Genomic DNA, 18186 nt, shown 5'->3' with positions numbered 1-18186 from the left:
AGTAACTACCATTAAGGATATTTAAGGAACTACCATTAAGGGTCATTAAGGAACTACCCATTAACTACTCATGAACTAGTGAAAGAAAAAAAGAAAAAATATATATTTTTAAGGAAGTAATCATTACTTACCGGTTCGTTAACATGGTAACTAATGGTCAGTTCTTAAGTAACTACCATTAAGGAACTACCTATTAACTATTCCTGAACTAATCATGAACTAATGGTTCGTTCCTGACTCGTTCCTTAGTAACTACCCAATTTTTGTGTTACAGTATTGTAAAGTGTTACCCTTTTTTGATTACCTGCCAACCACTCAGGCCACTGTGTCCCTTGAGTGCTATGTTCCCTAGCATACTCCCTAACCTAAACCGAGTGCAGTGAATTGCATGAAGCTTAATACCTACGGGTTCCTGAGTGCATGTACAGTTTGCAGTGACAGTGTGCTGTGGTGTAGTGAAGACGTTACTTTCAAGTTGTAGGCCTACGGGCCCTGGCAGTTTTTTTAACTTTTGACTCCGGGCCTGAGTGCTCTGGGCATTGGTGGTTGACTCCTGTGTTCTGGTCCCCCTAAGGAAAGCGGTGGACAGAGTGGGAAACAGGACTACTTCAGACCGGTGGACACAAGGACATGGATGGACTTTGGGCTGGGTTTGGGGCACATTTTTATTAATAAACATTGTTACTTTTTCTACCTGGGTTTTAGTATTTTAATTCTGCTCAACCCTGGTGTACGAACCTGTGTAGCCTTTTAATAGAGTCCTAGGCTATTGGCATATCCTAGGTGGCGTTGTCGGACAACACTTTCAAAAAGATTGAGAACACCAGTCCAAAATTGGTTATTTTGGGCCGCGTGACAGATGTAGATAAATAGGAAGCTGCGGTGGGGTGTTAATCACACTATAACTGTTGAAGGTTGGCAGTTTGGATGCAGATGAAGAAGCCCGCAGACGACGCCAGATGCAAGATTCAGGTTGTGCTCCATCAGCTTTCAAACCATATTTTACATTTCATTATTTATCATACATTCAATTTCATGTGGTCACTTCTTACAAATATTTGATAGACTTGTGTGTACTTCTTCTTCTACTTCTTTTTACCTATGTTAGTGCTGCTGCCTCTTTTTAATTCATTTCTCAATTCTGTTTTTAATTACTGTTTAACTTTACATATTAATTGTAGTAGCCTAGTACTTTTATTTATTTATTTTTTACTTCTGTTATTGTTTGATGTATTCAAGGTCAAAGTCACTCTGAAGAATGGCAGCTTTGATCAACACCACCACCTTAGAGTACAACATCAACGCTTCTTCAAACAGCTACTTTGATGATGACTATGCCAATGACCTCCACCTCCTCTCCGCCTTACGTGTGACAGCATGGATCGTCACCTCCATCGGCCTTCCTTTGACCTTGGTGGCCATCTGTGCTCTGTATTCCATGGTGCGTGAGTTATGGTTGATTTATTTTTTCTGACTGTCTTTGTAAACTATATATTGATATCTATATAGCAAGTCAATACCTTAATTTATTTTCAGAATAAATTCAGGTGGGCAAATCAAATTAAATTTTATTGAATCATCTTTATTTGTCAAGTTCTGCTTAAGGTTTCATCCAAAAAGTAGGTAGGGACACGCACATCCAAAAATAGGCCACACTGGGCCTGGGTGCTGGATCAATAAAGTACTTACAGTGAAAAAGAAACAATCCGCACACCGAGGAGCTCCCGTTTAGGTTTTTTTTATTTTCAATACAGCGTGACGTTTCGGGCACACACCGGCCCTTCCTCAGACGCTTTCTAGGTTTCATCCAAGCCTTGATTCATGGATTTAATTTATTTGTCTTTGTTAATTTCATTCATTGATTTATGCATTATTTCATTAATCTGTTATGTATTTGGAAAAATAATACTTTTTCTTTTTCTTTTTTCTTGATTTCCCCCCCATTTTCTCCACAATTGTACTTGGCCAATTTCCCCCTTGCTGCCCCGGGCACTGCTCCACCCTCTGCCAATCTAAGGAGGGCCGTAGACTATAGCACCATGCTCCCTCCGAGACATGCGCAGTTGCCAGCTGCTTCTTTTTACCTGACAGCGGGCAGCTACACCAGCGGGAAGTAAAACATGGGAGGATCACACTATTCCCATCAGTTCCCTTCTGCCCCGAACAGGCGCCCCGACCGACCAGAGGAGGCGCTAGTCCAGCAACCAGGTCACATACCCTTAATTCAGCTTCCCACCCCCAGACACGGGGGCACGAAACTCACAGGGGGGCGTGAACCTGCGACCCTCATGTTGGTAGGCAGGGAATCTACTGCTACATAGCCGGACGCCCAAGAATACTTGCTAACACTTTATAATAATATTCAGTCATAAGTCATTTATAAGCCTTTAGTTAATGATGAACTAACATTTACAAAACATGAATATACATTTGTAGATGATTAATAAATGTTATGTTAACATACTTACAACAAATATGTTGTAAGTCATGTATAGTATAAGTGTTCCTCACCTTCTGTAAATTATGTGTAAATATACAAGGCTTTCTGCATCCCCTAATCTAAAGTGTAAACCATTCATGACACCAGGGCCGGTTCCAGAACAAGATGACTAGGGATGCATCCTAGATAGGAAGGGGTGCACATGCACGGGCCGACCGACCCACGTTATTTTACTAAAAATAATGCATTTTACCATCATTTCAAGTAGAATGATACCAGCCAAGCAAGAACATTTCAAGTGTTTCAAGTGCTTTACTGAAATATTTGGACTAAATAATGATAATACAATTATCTCAACCTTAAAAGGTTACATATAGGTGCCAAAAAGCCATAAATTCACATCAAAGAACAAAGAAAAACAATTATAATTCAAGTTTAAACAGTAAGTGTGCAGCTGCAGCATTTATAAAAATAATAAAAAAACACTCTTTTTAACAGAGCATGCAGACAATTAAAATAAGGGTGCAATGCGTGCTCTTGCACCCCTGTAAAACCGGGCCTGCATGACACATAAATGTGTTACATACAAGGGGGTAGCTCTGTCAAAATTGAAGCCAATGCGGAAGTGTCCTCTTTGCCTGCAGGGGGCAACCCAGTATGGCCTCAGTAAACACTTTCTTAATGTGTTGATGGTCTCAATCGCTAGTTTCAGACTATGTTGTAGTTGCAGACTATGTTCCGGGGCGTGATTGACAGGTCGCTTGTCCACTAATCACACAGCTCGCCGATCACGGACCAATAGCAGGCCATGCTCTGTGGGAAACCCCTGGACTTGTGTCGAGATCCAAGATGGCAATGAGCAAAATGCCATACGTGAGGCGTCAAAAAACAGAAGTCCACAGACCAATGGGTCGCCCCTCAGGCCATTTGAAAGAATGCAGGTTTAAGTGCACTTCCACATTGGCTTCAATTTTGACAGAACTACCCCCTTGTATGTAACACATTTAGGCGGGGTTCACACCCACCATGCTTATTTCAGCTGCCAGCGCCTTTCTGCAATTCATTCTCTATTCATTCTGCAATTCTATCAACATTTAGAGGAAAAGCGCCCTGCTCGTCTTTTCACTCATCCTACCTTTTCTCCTCCCAGAGGGATCCTCAACCTCCGCTGCTGCCAGAATTAGCAACAATCTGGCTTTCATGTTTACAGTCAACAACATCAAACAGACGAAACCAGCTGGCTGCCATCCGTGTGATCGTTGTGTCCAAAACTGCACGCGACTGCAGGGAAAACAAAACAAAGTACACAAAAAAAAAAAACTCCGCTCTGTGCGCAATGAAAGCGCTCTCAACATGATTTCCAAAGCGTTCACACGTCCTGTGTGAACGTAGTCTTATGTGTGATGGTTTACACTTTAGATAAGGGGATGCAGAAAGCCTTGTAAATTAATTGTAAATGATTTACACATAATTCATAACACTTCATTTACTAAAAGTCTATAGATGACTTACAACGCATTTGTGATATGTTAACATAGCATTTATTCATCATCTACAAATGCATATTCATTTTTTGTAAGTGATTAGTTCATCATTAACTAAAGGCTTATTCATGACTTACAAATGAACGTTATTATAAAGTGTTACCAAATACTTGATTTCAATATGTAGAATAGGCATTTGGCACTACTTTTTGTTAATTGATTTCTTAATTGAATGACCAGTATACCTTTAAATGGCATAGTGGTACGTCAGTGTAGTGATAGCTGTGTGATTGAATTTGCACTTGAACTAAACTAGACTAAACTGTATCATGTTAAACTCATTCTATTGTTGTTAGTGAAAAAGAACACATGACATATCTTCTTTTACTCACTCAAATACTCGGGTCATTCATTTATTTTTTGTATCACTGTTCCTGTAGGTGCGAGATGGCCAGGTTGCTCCGATTTATGTCATCAACCTCCTCATCTCCAATCTCATCCAGTTCTGCTTGATGGTCGTCCGGGTGGAAATACAGTCATTGATAGGCAGGCTCATCGTGACTCTTATCTACTCGTGGGCATTGATGGCCAGTGTTGGCTTCATGGTGTGTGTAGCCCTGGAAAGGTAACTAACCATCTGTGTGTCTTTCTTTCTTTCTTTCTACAGTATCTATCTATCGATCTTTCTTTCTTTCTACATTATCTATCGATCTTTCTTTCTTTCTTTCTACAGTATCGATCTATCGATCTATCTACAGTATCTATCTATCTACAGTATCTATCTCTATCTGTGTGTTTTTGTTTCTGATGCATCTATCTTCCATCTATCTATCTATCTACAGTATCTATCTGTCTATCTATCTATCTCTCTATTTATCTATCCATCTATCTATCCATCTATCTATCCATCTATCTACTGTATCTATCTATCTATCTATCTATCTATCTATCTATCTATCTACAGTATCTATCTATTATCGGTGTGTTTTTGTTTCTGATGCATCTATCTTCCATCTATCTATCTATCTATCTATCTATCTATCTATCTATCTATCTATCTATCTATCATCTATCTATCTATCTATCTATCTATCTATCTATCTATCTATCACAGGTATTTGGTCATCGCCTGTCCACTGTGGTACCGCTTCAGACGAACCACCAAGGTCTCTCTGGTTGTCTCCTTCATGGTCTGGGCCTTTGTTGTGGTCTTCATGTTTATCGCAGGGGCAATTACCATGTATTCCATCGTGTCCCCACTCATCCTCTTGTCCAGCTTCCTCCTCCTCCCCTTCCCCCTGCTCATCTTCTTCCTGGCTGGGACCCTCAAAGCTCTGTCTGCTTCCATCTCTGTCTCCCATGAGGAGAAACGGCGAATCCTGGGAGTCTTGGTTCTGGTGCTGCTAAACTACTCACTGCTGTTCCTGCCCATGATCATTTCACACCTGGAGCTGGTTTGTTTTATTCGTGAGGGTAGGAAGCCACTCATTCATCCTGGCCTGGCTGATATCTTCATCCAGTTCAGTCCTCTGATGGACTTGGTTCTGTATGTTTTCATGAGGAAAGGAGCCGTAGACAAGCTGCTGGCCTGCCTGTGTCGGTGCAGGATGACCAGAGATGAAGAACAGGGACAGGAACACTAACCCTGACACTGTGAATGACAACATCACAGGGAGCTCCGTGTAGGAAGAGGAGAGGGAGAGAAGGGGAAGTAAAGGAGGAGGTGAAGAGAAGAGATGGGAGGAGCTTTCTCCCACCTAAAGTAGAGTAATTTAACAGTAGTCTGGGCACCTTTCACCCCGCTTTTTGTCATGGGGCGTAAAAGACGGAACCAGAATGAACACCGGAAGGCAGTGCGCCAAAAAATGTCTTTGTTGCCGTTAGCTTGACGTCTCTTGCCTCGATTAATTGTCTGATGCAAAGCTTCTGTATTGGCTTAAAAGATGTGAGATTGTGAATCCGAAATGTTTCTAAAAGAACTTCTTCAAAAACTTTGTTCGGTACGTCCATCTTTTGTTTTGTTGTTTGCCGTTCTGATACTTGTGTCAAATTGTCAAGTTAACGTAAAAGTTGACGAGCTAGAAACGCTGCCCTTCCTGTCTAGGGCGGGCTCTAGGCCGGAACCAGGTAGGGTGACAAAATCAATTGTGAACGGAAGCCAGGCTCTTTCTCGCCGAGAAGAGCCTGGTGACGCGAGGTTATTTAACAGAGTAGAGTTAAAAGGAGCATTTGTTGTCCAGGTGGATTTGTGGTGCATGGATCAGCGTCCATCTATTTTTTCTGTTCATTTGTGCGTCGATCGATCATCATACATGATATCTACAGATAGCCTGTAAGAGCTGCTGATTAGATAAAGCTATAGGCCCATTCTTCTGCATTTACTGTTCATGTTTTTAAATATTGCTCACTCACTTTTATTTTGTAAACCACATTTGTTTGTAATTCTGTGTCTATAAATAAAGTGCATTATCACTGTATTTAATATTATGATTATATTTTGAAAGTACATGTTGGTTCAGATCCATTCATTCTTGTTCACAGGACTGGTTTTTAGCATTGTAAAGACAGCCTGTCTTCAACTGTATGTGCTCTCCATATGAACTGCTAATAAAACTGTGAGTAAGTTGTATGAAACCAAAGTGTCCAGTTATTCATCTGTTTGTACTTTGAGTGTTGTGCTAAAATAAACCTAAAGGTAAATAAATGAGACAGAAGTAGAAAGAGTTACCACCACCCTTTGATTCAGTGTAAGGCTGCAAAGACAAGTCAGATTGTATAGAAGTCAATATAACCTGACTTTTCAATTGATTGATTACTTCAGTAGACACTTTTCTAGACTAGTTTCAAGTCTTCTTCAATGCAGTATGGCGTTCATTTTGTAAATGATGGTCACATTTAGAGAGAAATAGACAATAAAAAAAACTGTTTTGGGGCGTGATTGACTCGTCGCCTGTCCAGTGATCGTGGAAGGGCCCATCCCATGGCTGCGTTTATGGCTCTGAGCAAAGGTGAAAACCGAAAATGTCTTAATAAATCAGCTGTTTCCGAGTAGTTTGAATGAGAAATATCTGTTCAGACGTACGTACTCTCTCTCTCTCATGCATGACATATGTAGCCTGGATAAACCCAGCCTCCACGTGAGGTCACGAGAGGTCACGTGGAGGCTGGGTTTACCCAGGCTAGGACAGATGCAAATGATTAACTAATTATTCCTTTAAATATGTTGAGGGCATGCGAGGAGGCTTTGGCCGAAAAAGATAAGTTCCCTCAATATTCCTGCTTTCCTGCAATCTCACATCACATGCTGATGGTATTATTATTACATGCTGATGGTATTATTATTACATGCTGATGGTATTATTGATCACATGACATGCTGATGGTATTATTGATCACATGACATGCTGATGGTATTATTGATCACATGACATGCTGATGGTATTATTATTACATGCTGATGGTATTATTGATCACATGACATGCTGATGGTATTATTGATCACATGACATGCTGATGGTATTATTGATCACATGACATGCTGATGGTATTATTGATCACATGACATGCTGATGGTATTATTGATCACATGACATGCTGATGGTATTATTATTACATGCTGATGGTATTATTGATCACATGACATGCTGATGGTATTATTGATCACATGACATGCTGATGGTATTATTGATCACATGACATGCTGATGGTATTATTGATCACATGACATGCTGATGGTATTATTATTACATGCTGATGGTATTATTGATCACATGACATGCTGATGGTATTATTGATCACATGACATGCTGATGGTATTATTGATCACATGACATGCTGATGGTATTACTGATTGAATGCATCAATCGCCTCCTCCTCCAAACAGCTTCAAGTGATGTTATTTCCACTAGTCATAAAAAACATGATCATATTCTCTCATCGGACTTCCATACTACTTAAATGCAGAAGCTCAAGATAAGTTTTGATGTAAACAAATATTATAGCTGCAGGGACTATAAAGAAATTAAGTAGGCTACATGATATCAGATCTAAACTCTGGTGGACAGTCAAATCAGCAGTAAAGTCTCAAAAGCACAAATACAAACATATTTCTAGGAAAATACTGTGGATTATGACTGGTCACTGTATTATGTAACTTCAGTTCAGTTTTCTCACTAACAGCCCATTGTCGTCATTTACAATATCCATTACACACACACAGACACACACAAGCGCACACGCATGCATGCACGCACGCGCGCACACACACACACACACACACAAACACACACACACACACACACACACACACACACACACACACACACACACACACACACACACACACACACACACACATATATATATATATATTCAGTAGGCTATAGGATATATATATATATGTAAGGGTTCCGCGAAGTCCCTGGCTTAAAAAGTGATAATGGACACCTCGAAGTGCATTAACCCGCTTATACCATGGTCACTTGCCAAAGAAACAAAACAAGACCATTCATTTAAATTTCCATGCATTTTGCAATCAAAATCTAGTTTTCATAACCTTGAATATGAGTTGAGAACCGGCGAGACAAAATAGTCCCCTCGGCTGCTCAATATTAGGCTATCATTGGATAAAATGGCCGTTTAGTGCCTGCTGCACCTGGCACAATTCTAGAATCAAGCTATTAATAATTTGGCCAATTGTAGCCTATGTAACAACATACAAAATAAAACGGCAATGTCTAACAATGCAACACCATGTAACTGGGTCGTTTAAACTCGCATTCCAGGGAATTGCGTTAACGTCTGGGGGTCTTATAAGACGTAAATGGCGCGAGGCAGGAGTAGAGTAGTTTTTTCAACCTGGACCCTATTTTCCACACTGTATGTGTCTAAGGGACTCATCGAGAGAGATAGCCTTGTTTACAGGTCGAGCAATGTGCTCAAACAACTACACAGTGTAACTACACAGGGCAATCCCGCACCGCATCGTCAATACACGTTCGCTAATAAAACTGCTTGTTTTGCCATCTGCGGAAAGGCTCAAACTGTCAATAGTGTTGGCAACATGGAAACGACTCTATACATGAGTATTATTCTCCGGGGTTTACTGTGGGACAGAGAAAATGTGCGTATGAAGAGGCGAGGGGAGAGAGAGAGAAAGGAGCACAGCACAGCGCTGTGTTGACAAGAGGTGAAATCCTCTGTGTTGACACAGCGCAAGCTTGCCTGCTACTCTCGCTCTCGCTCTCTCTCTCTCTCTCTCTCCCTCCTCGCCTGGAGGGAAATCTCTGAAACGAAAATCAAAATTGTAAATAAGAGTTATTTTTGATAAACTGAGCACACAGGGGTGATTTAAATAGTTACTTTGACCGAATCAATTTTTTTCTCAACTTCCAAAAGTGTCATATTAACCCTTACCGGGGGTATAGAGCTCAAACAGCTCTCTTGATACCACTGTTGAAACTATGGCGCATTGATATGAATGGTGAACAGACCATTTGGCTGGACGACTTTACCAACTGTACATTATCACTTTTTAATGGACACCCTGCAGCCAATCAGAATCGAGTATTCACCCAGACCATGGTATAAATATATTTATAAAACGGCTCTCTCAAATCAAGCAATCTGATTGGTTCACAGCCATTGTATAATTCCAGTAACCGAGTTCAATAACCCATGGCCATGGGTTATTGGTTGCCATGGCAACTCTCTTACTAAAAGGCAGCTCTGTGCTCGAGCTCCGTGTTGGGCTTTTCCAGAAAGCTCTCAGCTTCTCAGCAAGCGCCAGGATTGGCCAATGTCAACTTCAGTCTCCAGAACGATCCAATCAAATCACCCGCACGTCTATCTTCTTGCTAGAGGTCCCGCCTTACAGTAGTGTCAAAACAAAAAGCTACTCGCTTGCAGCCAGACGCATGATGGCGCAACTCTCTTAGGCTTTGGTTACCTCAAAAACAAAATGGCGGAGACAGCTTTCAGATCCGAGCAGCGGCCTCGTGGGATAACAGCTTATCAGCGGGATATATTCACCACAACACACTTGCTCTCGTGATATATTGCTTATATATATATTTATATATATATATATATATATAGATATAGATATAGATATATAGATAGATAGATAGATGATATAGATAGATATAGATATAGATATAGATATATATAGATATAGTAAGCAGAACTTCATTTAATTCCATTCCATCCCATCCCATTAAAACCTCCTAGGCATGTCCCCAGGTATTTCTCATGCTTTTACACACACAATGGTGATGTGATTTGCTCAGTAGTTGAGTGGTGGTTGTCTTTTAATGCAGATGTTGAATTCAAATCCTGCTTTTGTCATCTTGCACGAGGTCTGAATCTTTGCATCATGATACAATAATATATCACACAATGATGGAGGCTCGTCCAGGACAGACACAGCTGACCCAGTGGAAGGAAAGGAAATAACAAGTTACAAACTTTTCTCTTTTCTAAAAAGAGGAAGTTGACATGATGAAATCAAGCAGATGTAGATAAATAGGAAGCTGCTGTGCAGTTTGGATGCAGATAAAGAAGACCGCAAATGTCGGCAGATGCAACACATTCAGGTAGTGCTCCAGGAGCTTTCAAACCATACATTTTATATTTCATTATTTAATGAATTTCAATTTCATATGGTCACTTGTTACAACATATCTTTTATAGGCTTGTGTGTACCTATTTGTGTGTTTTTACCTATTTTAGTGCTGCTGTATTTTCTTTTTTTATTTCCTCTCTCAATTCTGTTACTGTCTAGCTTTATACATATTAATTGTAACTCTAATTAACAGTAGTTTAAATGATAGTGACTAGCATCACAGATTTGATATCCAAAATCTTTCAGATATTTGTTTGAGGACAAGCAGAGCAAATCTAAGCACACACACACACACACAGGCTATTTGAGTCTGAGGGCGGGGTTACTTACAAAATCTGAATGTGAAATCTATAAATCATGTTCTCAAATTGCTAGATCGTGCTCCTGATCAGAGATGGGAAGTAACTAAGTACAAATACTTAGTTATTATAGGCCTACTTAAGTAGGATTTTCAGGTATATGTACTATGTATTTATTTTTCTTTCTTTTTGGGGCCGGTGTGCAGCATGCACAGCAGGGCCCCTACATTCGACTCTGTCGCCCAGACCATTTGAGCACGGATTCAGGTTCTAAATGTCTTTCCACACTCCCAGCATGCATTTCGGCATAAGCAGAGGCAGAACGCAGCAGAGAAGACGCCATAAGCTCCGGAAAGTTTTTTACAATTTAAAGTTTTATTTCATCACTAAATTAATTTCTGATGACTTTTGATGCCTACAAGGAGGGGGGTGCTGGCGAGTGGAGTCCGTAGCAGTTGTATAACATAACACAATAGACAGGCAGTAATTTAAATGAAATCTCCATAACGTTACAGCGTATAATAGCGTATAATAACCAATTGCCCGAACGATTCATTAATATGCTACGTGAACGTTAGCGGTCCATAACGTTACAGCGTATAATAACCAATTGCCCGAACGATTAATTAATATGCTACGTGAACGTTAGCAGTCCATAACGTTACAGCGTATAATAAGCTATTCCCCGAACGATTAATTAATTAATATGCTACGTGAACGTTAGCGGGTACTTTAGCCTATGCAGTAGGATAAGTAATAGGCAATAGGCTACCATGCACCGGCCCTATGCCAGGTTTCCACCTGGCCTTGTTTTTAAATACCCTCCCTACAATTTAACACAAATATCTGTAGTTTCAAAACAGGCTAGTTACTTAAAGCAGCTACGAGCAAGATTTTCGATTGTTATTAAACAGTATAATTAATTACAATATTGATGCATCACATCTTACCTATAATAGTAGCTGAGACCAAAGCCGTGTGAATCGGAGATTGCTCTCTTGATGATTTAAGAGTGTGTGTCTGTCTAACCTCGCGTCACCATGGGGGCTCTCTCTCTCTATCTGCCTACCGGCGGAGCCTGATTTCTATTCGCACATAGGTTAGGCAACAACCACGCCCTGTGCCCGCCTACGCAGCAGTCAAGCGCCGGAATTGGCCAGGCGCCCATGCTCACGTGAGACTGTCAAGGTGAAGGCCACAACAGACTCGTCCGCCTAGTATAAAGCTAACAACTGATTCACTTGGACTTGTCTATTCATAGTATTCCCATGATGTCACATGCATTTCCGACCAATATGGCACTTTACACTACACACAGCTCATTGGCTGTGTGTGTAATTAGATTGTAATCACCTGTTAATTGATTACAATCAGACCAAGATGTCTGTGTGGTGATGTACCTACTATCAATACTATCAATAAACCACTGGTCTACTTGTTGCTGTGAGTTTTGTATTGTTGTGCTAACATTCTGGTATGATAAACATGGACCTGGAACCATTCTGCCTATGTTTGAATCTGCTTTTCTATTTTGACACTTATGAGCACTCAGTGCAGACTCAGAGTAGTTAACTGTTTCTTTAATGATTAATACATGTGAGTTTGTGAATATATTAGTTAATCATTAGATAGTTGCTGATTAGTCGGTCAATTCCTGAATAGAGTGGTTAATGATTAGTAAATGTGAAAATAATAATATTAATAATTGAAAACAAAATATAAAAAAATATATATATATACCCCTCCCCCCCCCCACCACCACCACCACCACCATATCAATTGGGTTAGGGTATGGTCGTGGTTAAGAAAACCCTAATCTTAACCACATCTATTTTACTTGCTGCATGTTCTGTGTGTTTGAGCTGGGCTGTAGTCCAGTGGTGAAAGACCATGCCATCCAACCCAAAGGTTTGTGGTTTGAATCCCGGTACGGACACTAAAACCTTTTCAAGTCTTTCATTGGGAAAGCCATAACAAAACTGCCTAGAGATCCATTGTAAGTTACCTAGGCTGATGGTCTAGGGGTTAAGTCGGTTATCTTAACAACCGCATTGTATGCGGAGAAGTGCAGGTTCGATTCCTGCAGGGATTTGAAGTCGTCTCCCCCTCCCCCCTCATCCCCTCCCTCCTCTGCCATCTCCTGGTCTCCTTCCTTCACCCTGTTCTCCCAGCCTCCTTCCTTCACCCTGCTCTTCCTCTGCCATCTCCTGGCCTCCTTCCTTCACCCTGTTCTCCCTCCTCTGCCATCTCCTGGCCTCCTTCCTTCACCCTGTTCTCCCTCCTCTGCCATCTCCTGGCCTCCTTCCTTCACCCTGCTCCTCCTCTGCCATCTCCTGCCCCCCCCCCCCCCTTGCCATCTCCCGGCCTCCTTCCTTCACCGTGTTCTCACTCAACCACTCTCACCATCTCTGCAGGGACTGTGCCTGCTCTCCTCTCTCCTCTGCGGGTCAGTCCCTGCAGAGATGGTAGTAGAGAGGTTGAGTGAGAACAGGGTGAGAGGAAGGAGGCCGGGAGATACATAGATAGATAGATGGCAGAGGAGGGAATTTTGTTGGAGGACGGGAAGGGAGACAGGAGGGAGTTAGAGAGAAGGAATGAAAGGGGGCTAGAGTGAGGAGAGGTCAGACAGTGGGAATGGGTGGACAGGTTGGAGGGGAGGTCAGACAGTGGGGATGGGGTGGACTGGTTGTCCTCTCTCTTCTCTCTCCTGCTTTGCGTGGACTGGTTGTTGTCCTCTCTCTTCTCTCTCCTGCCTTGAAGTCCTCTCTCACCTTGTCCCCTCTCTCCCCTGCCTTGTCCTCTCTCTCACCCCCCACAATGGATCTCTAGGCAGTTTTGTTATGGCATGGCTTCCTTGTCCTCTCTCGCCTTGTCCCCTCTCTCCCGCCTCTCTCTCACCCCCCACAATGGATCTCTATGGCTTTCCCCAACAAACGACTCGAAAAGGTTTTATTGTCCTTAATAAACAGATCACTATTCAAAACTTGACAAGACAAAACTGAAAACATGCAATAATATAAACGGTGTTGTGTTCACGTTCATAGCGCATATAATATAATGTATCATATCGTTAATTTCAAGCTCAATTCTTACCCAGAGAAAAGGTACAGCACTGAAAATGTAACAAGCAATAGTTTTTTAAACATCTTTATTTTAAAAGATGAAAACCCCCAGGTGCTTTAGTCCCAAGCTTCAATGCTCCTGGCCAATCCCGGCGCCACAGGGTGTGGTTATTGTAGAAATCATGCTGCCTTCCACTGTTTCGCTCTGCCTAGCAACATACCATAAACAAGGAGAACGCCAGAACGGGCTTGCTACTCTCGCGAACATCTCTCGTAACAGGTTTTTTGGAAGTTATTTTGTGGTTATGGCGGAAGTGGCTGCTGCAAACAGTTTCATTTCACTTCCTGATCTGCCCTGGCCACAGACAGACTAACACTGGCCGATTCACTCGGGGTTCAAGCGAGACTACTCTGCGTTGGTCTCGTCTACTATTACAGGTAAGATATGATGCATCGATATTAAATTTAGACTGTTTAATAACAATGGAAAATCTTGCTCGTAGCTGCTTTAAGTTTTAATGCATGACAGACAAATATGATGATGTAACATTTTTGTCCCTCGTCTCGTGCGCCCCCAGCTTTTGCGCATTATGTGCACCCTTTTCGTGGAAAAACCATATCACACAAATGATTAATCAAAGTATCTTTATACATCTTGGGTGGGTTTGATGCTGGAACAGGGTAACTTCTTATTTATTTGCATCAATCACAGATTACATCATCACCGATGACATCACAAATGCTCTGTGCGTAAGTTACAGTTCCAGCTGTGAGAGAGAGCAATGTGCCTGCCTGCCGCAAGGCATCCAGTCTGTTGGAAAGCCATTAGAAGAAGATGATTTGTGACGGACACTGATGATGCCGTCATAGACATTGTGACATCAGCAATGATGTAATTCGAGCAATTGTGATGTCATCAGTGGTGTCACTCGAGCAGTTGTGAGTGATGTCATAAATCCTTCCCGGCTAACGCTATATAAGTGGTGGAAGTAGAAGTGTATAGAAGTGTGGCTAAGCCAAGCTGTTAGCTTTGTTTGGCTGTGTTTTTGTCGTGTTTCCAATAGGGGATAAAGCCCGCAGCAGCGAAGTAGGCGTGTTTGTCCGGATCAGGCCAACTGCAAACTTCGCTCAACATCTTATCGAATGTCTTCCAGATGGACAAACACTGAATATCTATCAGAAGAGAGACATCAGAAAGCTGATAGTAAACAACCAGCTGAACTCCTGGTCTTTTCGGCTACACGGCGTCCTGCATGACATCTCCCAGGAGGAAGTGTATGCCCGAGTGGCCCGGCGGGTCGTACTGGGATCGCTGGAGGGTTATAATGGTACTGTGATGTGCTTTGGGCAGACGGGTTCTGGAAAGACCTACACGATGACGGGATCCATACGATCATACAAGCAAAGAGGCCTCATTCCCCGGGCCCTTAAGGAGGTGTTCCAGGAGGTGGAGAAGAGATCTGAGCACACCTTCTCCATGCACCTGTCCTACCTGGAGATCTACAACGAGACCATGGTTGACCTGCTGTCGTCGTTGCGGGGTGTCCCCGACCTGCCTCCGCGGGGCATGGTGGTGATGGAGGAACCGGGCCGAGGAGTGTTCATCAAAGGGCTGTCTCTGCACCCAGTCCACACTGAGGACGAGGCCCTGAAACTGCTGTATGAGGGGGAGAATAATCGCATCATCGGCGCTCATGCCCTGAACAAGAGCTCCTCCAGGTCCCACTGTATCTTCACTGTGCATATTGAGTCTCGCTCCCAGACTCTGTCCGATGCCAAGTACATCACCTCCAAGCTGAATCTGGTGGATCTGGCTGGCTCAGAGAGACTGGGAAAGATTGGATCAGAGGGGCAGGTGTTAAAGGAAGCCATGTACATCAACAAGTCCTTGTCGTTCCTGGAGCAGGCCATCCTGGCTCTGGCAGACCGCCACAGAGACCATGTGCCCTTCAGACAGACCAAGCTCACACATTCCCTCAAAGACTCACTGGGTGGGAACTGCAACACTGTACTGGTGGCCAACATCTATGGTGAGGCTGCACAGATAGAAGAAACACTCTCTACTCTGCGTTTTGCCAGCAGAATGAAGTTGGTCCAGACTGATCCTACTGTTAACCATCAAACGGACCCTGCACTTCAGATCAAGACTCTTCAGAAGGAGATCCGGATGCTGAAAGAAGAGCTGTACATCTACAACACTCTGGCGAACCGGCCGCGCGCCCTTTATGAGCCGCTGTCCGAGGCCCAGGTGGCCGAGATCCACAGCCAGGTGCAGGGTTACCTGCAGGGAAGCCTGAAGGAAATGAGTATTATCAGCATCAGACAGGTGCAAGAGGTGTTTGCCCAGTTCAAGTCTGCTGTGCAGGAGCAGGAGCAGAAGGTGAAGACTGAGCTGTGTCAGACCTATGACTTGGTAGAGAAAGACCAAAACGCTAATGCACGTGCAATCAATCTTCGGGAGTACGATTCCAAAGGCAGCATGGAGGAAGTGGAGGAGGGCATGGCCGCTCCGTCACAGAGACATGTTCCTAGCAAGAACAAGACCAAGAAGCCCAGGGAGAGTGCATCCAAATCCAAGCTGAACCGTGTCCAGTCACCTGAGAAGGAGCAGGAGGCCCCGGAACCAGACACCCAGAGCCAAGACACACAGGAGGAGGAGTCGCAGTCTCCGAGCAAAGAACTCGTCAGCACGGACCCCCTCGCACCTAAAGCAGAAGCGTTTGAAGGTTTCAAGGCGGGGCGAGGGAGCATGATGAACCACATGCTGAAGGAGAACAAGGCCGTGCTGCTGGAGCGCCGGGCCCAACAGCGACAGCTCATCGCTGAGGTCAACGATGCCAAGAAAGAGATCGACCTCACCACCGCCTCCATAAAGGAGTACAAGGACATGAGAGCAAGCCAGGGTCAGTTTGTGAGCATGGAGCTTGTGCTGGATGAGCCAGAACTGGTGCTGCACCTCAGAGACCTGAAGGCCCGCTACCGGCAGCGATATGATGAGCTGTGCAACACCAAGGCCGAACTCAACTACTGCGAGCACCTGGTGGACCAGTGCAGGGTGCGCCTTCTGACCCAATTTGAGAACTGGTATAAGGAGTCTTTCCTGTTGCCTGAGTAGGAACAGGAGGCCGAATGCAGTCTGTGAGCATAACTATGGACAAGACCCTAGCGTAAGTAAAGATGCACCTTCGAATAGGGTTCCGGGCATATTCCCTGAATTGGGCGCCAACCCACAATCCTTATAAACGCCTCCCTATTATAGTAGTAAGATGTCCATCCATGTATTCCGCCGAAATAAAGTAGCCAAGTCGCTGAAAGAACAGACCAGGTCACCGATGACCCGGCATGACATACGTGGCCACTAGGGGCTGAGTGGCCAGGTCGGCGATGATGTCATCCGTGGCCACACGGTGCGGCGCGGTGGAACGCTGCCTGTTATAGTAATACAATTGTAATGTATTGCTCAAGGGACATCACTGGTGACATCATCACGGAGGCCATCATCACTGATGACACACATCAGTGATGTCATCAGTGACATTATCTGTGTACAATTGCCCATCTGTGTACAATTGTTCAACTGAGCATTGACATTATGACATAATCAGACTGAATATGTCATAATGTCAATACACTGATGATGTCACACCGATGCACCCTTTGTTCTTTGTTTAATGTGGTTTGTGTTGTCTAGTTACCTTAGTTGTAGTTAATAAATGATTCTTTTAACTTTTACTTTGGTGTATGACCCATCATATGTTACAACCCGGATCAAGGAAGTAACAAATGAGGGGAGTCATACACCAAAGTAATAGTTAAAACAATTTATTAACTAAAACTAAATGGAAAATAACTAAACACCGTCTACATTAAACATAAACGAACAGAACAAAAGGTGCATCGGTGAGGAGGCAGAGAGACTGAATAGTCTGAAGGTCTTCTTAAGCCCAATGAGTAGACTGGGCCCATGCAGGTGCAATCAGCCTAATGACCCCAAAGCTCCTGTATGAAAGCCATGACCAAAAGAGTTACATTGTGTCATTGTGTTATGGCTGGAATTCTAGTGAAAATAAATTATTACCCTTTTTGTTGGGGAACCCAGTTCTTTCAGAACCTTTTCAGGATGTAACACTAAGGCCGTGAAGACAGCCTAAAGTATGCCAAGCAGCCTCCGTCCAAATGAATGGGTGGGCGTGTCCCATCCACTATCCAGTTCCCATTTGGACCTTGATTTATCTTACATAGTTCTATATAGGGCAGGGGTGGGCAACTATTTTTCATG

At 43.1% G+C, this 18186-nt stretch overlaps 2 protein-coding genes across 2 annotated transcripts; both read left to right on the top strand.

The window, feature by feature from the left end:
- Nucleotides 1–1258: 1258 nt before the first annotated feature.
- Nucleotides 1259–5567, top strand: LOC310787829 (G-protein coupled receptor 4-like; the record flags this gene model as incomplete). Its single annotated transcript, XM_083649300.1, has 3 exons — nt 1259–1441; nt 4365–4549; nt 5039–5567. 3 exons carry the CDS (start codon nt 1259–1261, stop codon nt 5565–5567), a joined length of 897 nt encoding a protein of 298 aa, XP_083505426.1.
- A 4587-nt stretch (nt 5568–10154) lies between these two features.
- On the top strand, nt 10155–17022 carry LOC310787828 (kinesin-like protein KIF9; the record flags this gene model as incomplete). The annotated part of the gene is made up of 2 exons (XM_083649299.1): nt 10155–10164; nt 14972–17022. 2 exons carry the CDS (start codon nt 10155–10157, stop codon nt 17020–17022), a joined length of 2061 nt encoding a protein of 686 aa, XP_083505425.1.
- Between the last annotated feature and the right edge of the window lie 1164 nt (nt 17023–18186).

This window comes from Poromitra crassiceps (genome assembly GCF_964638095.1).
Source record: "Poromitra crassiceps genome assembly, chromosome: 13".
NCBI classification, from domain to species: Eukaryota; Metazoa; Chordata; class Actinopteri; order Beryciformes; family Melamphaidae; genus Poromitra; species Poromitra crassiceps.
This window is presented reverse-complemented; position numbering and strand designations above follow the sequence as displayed.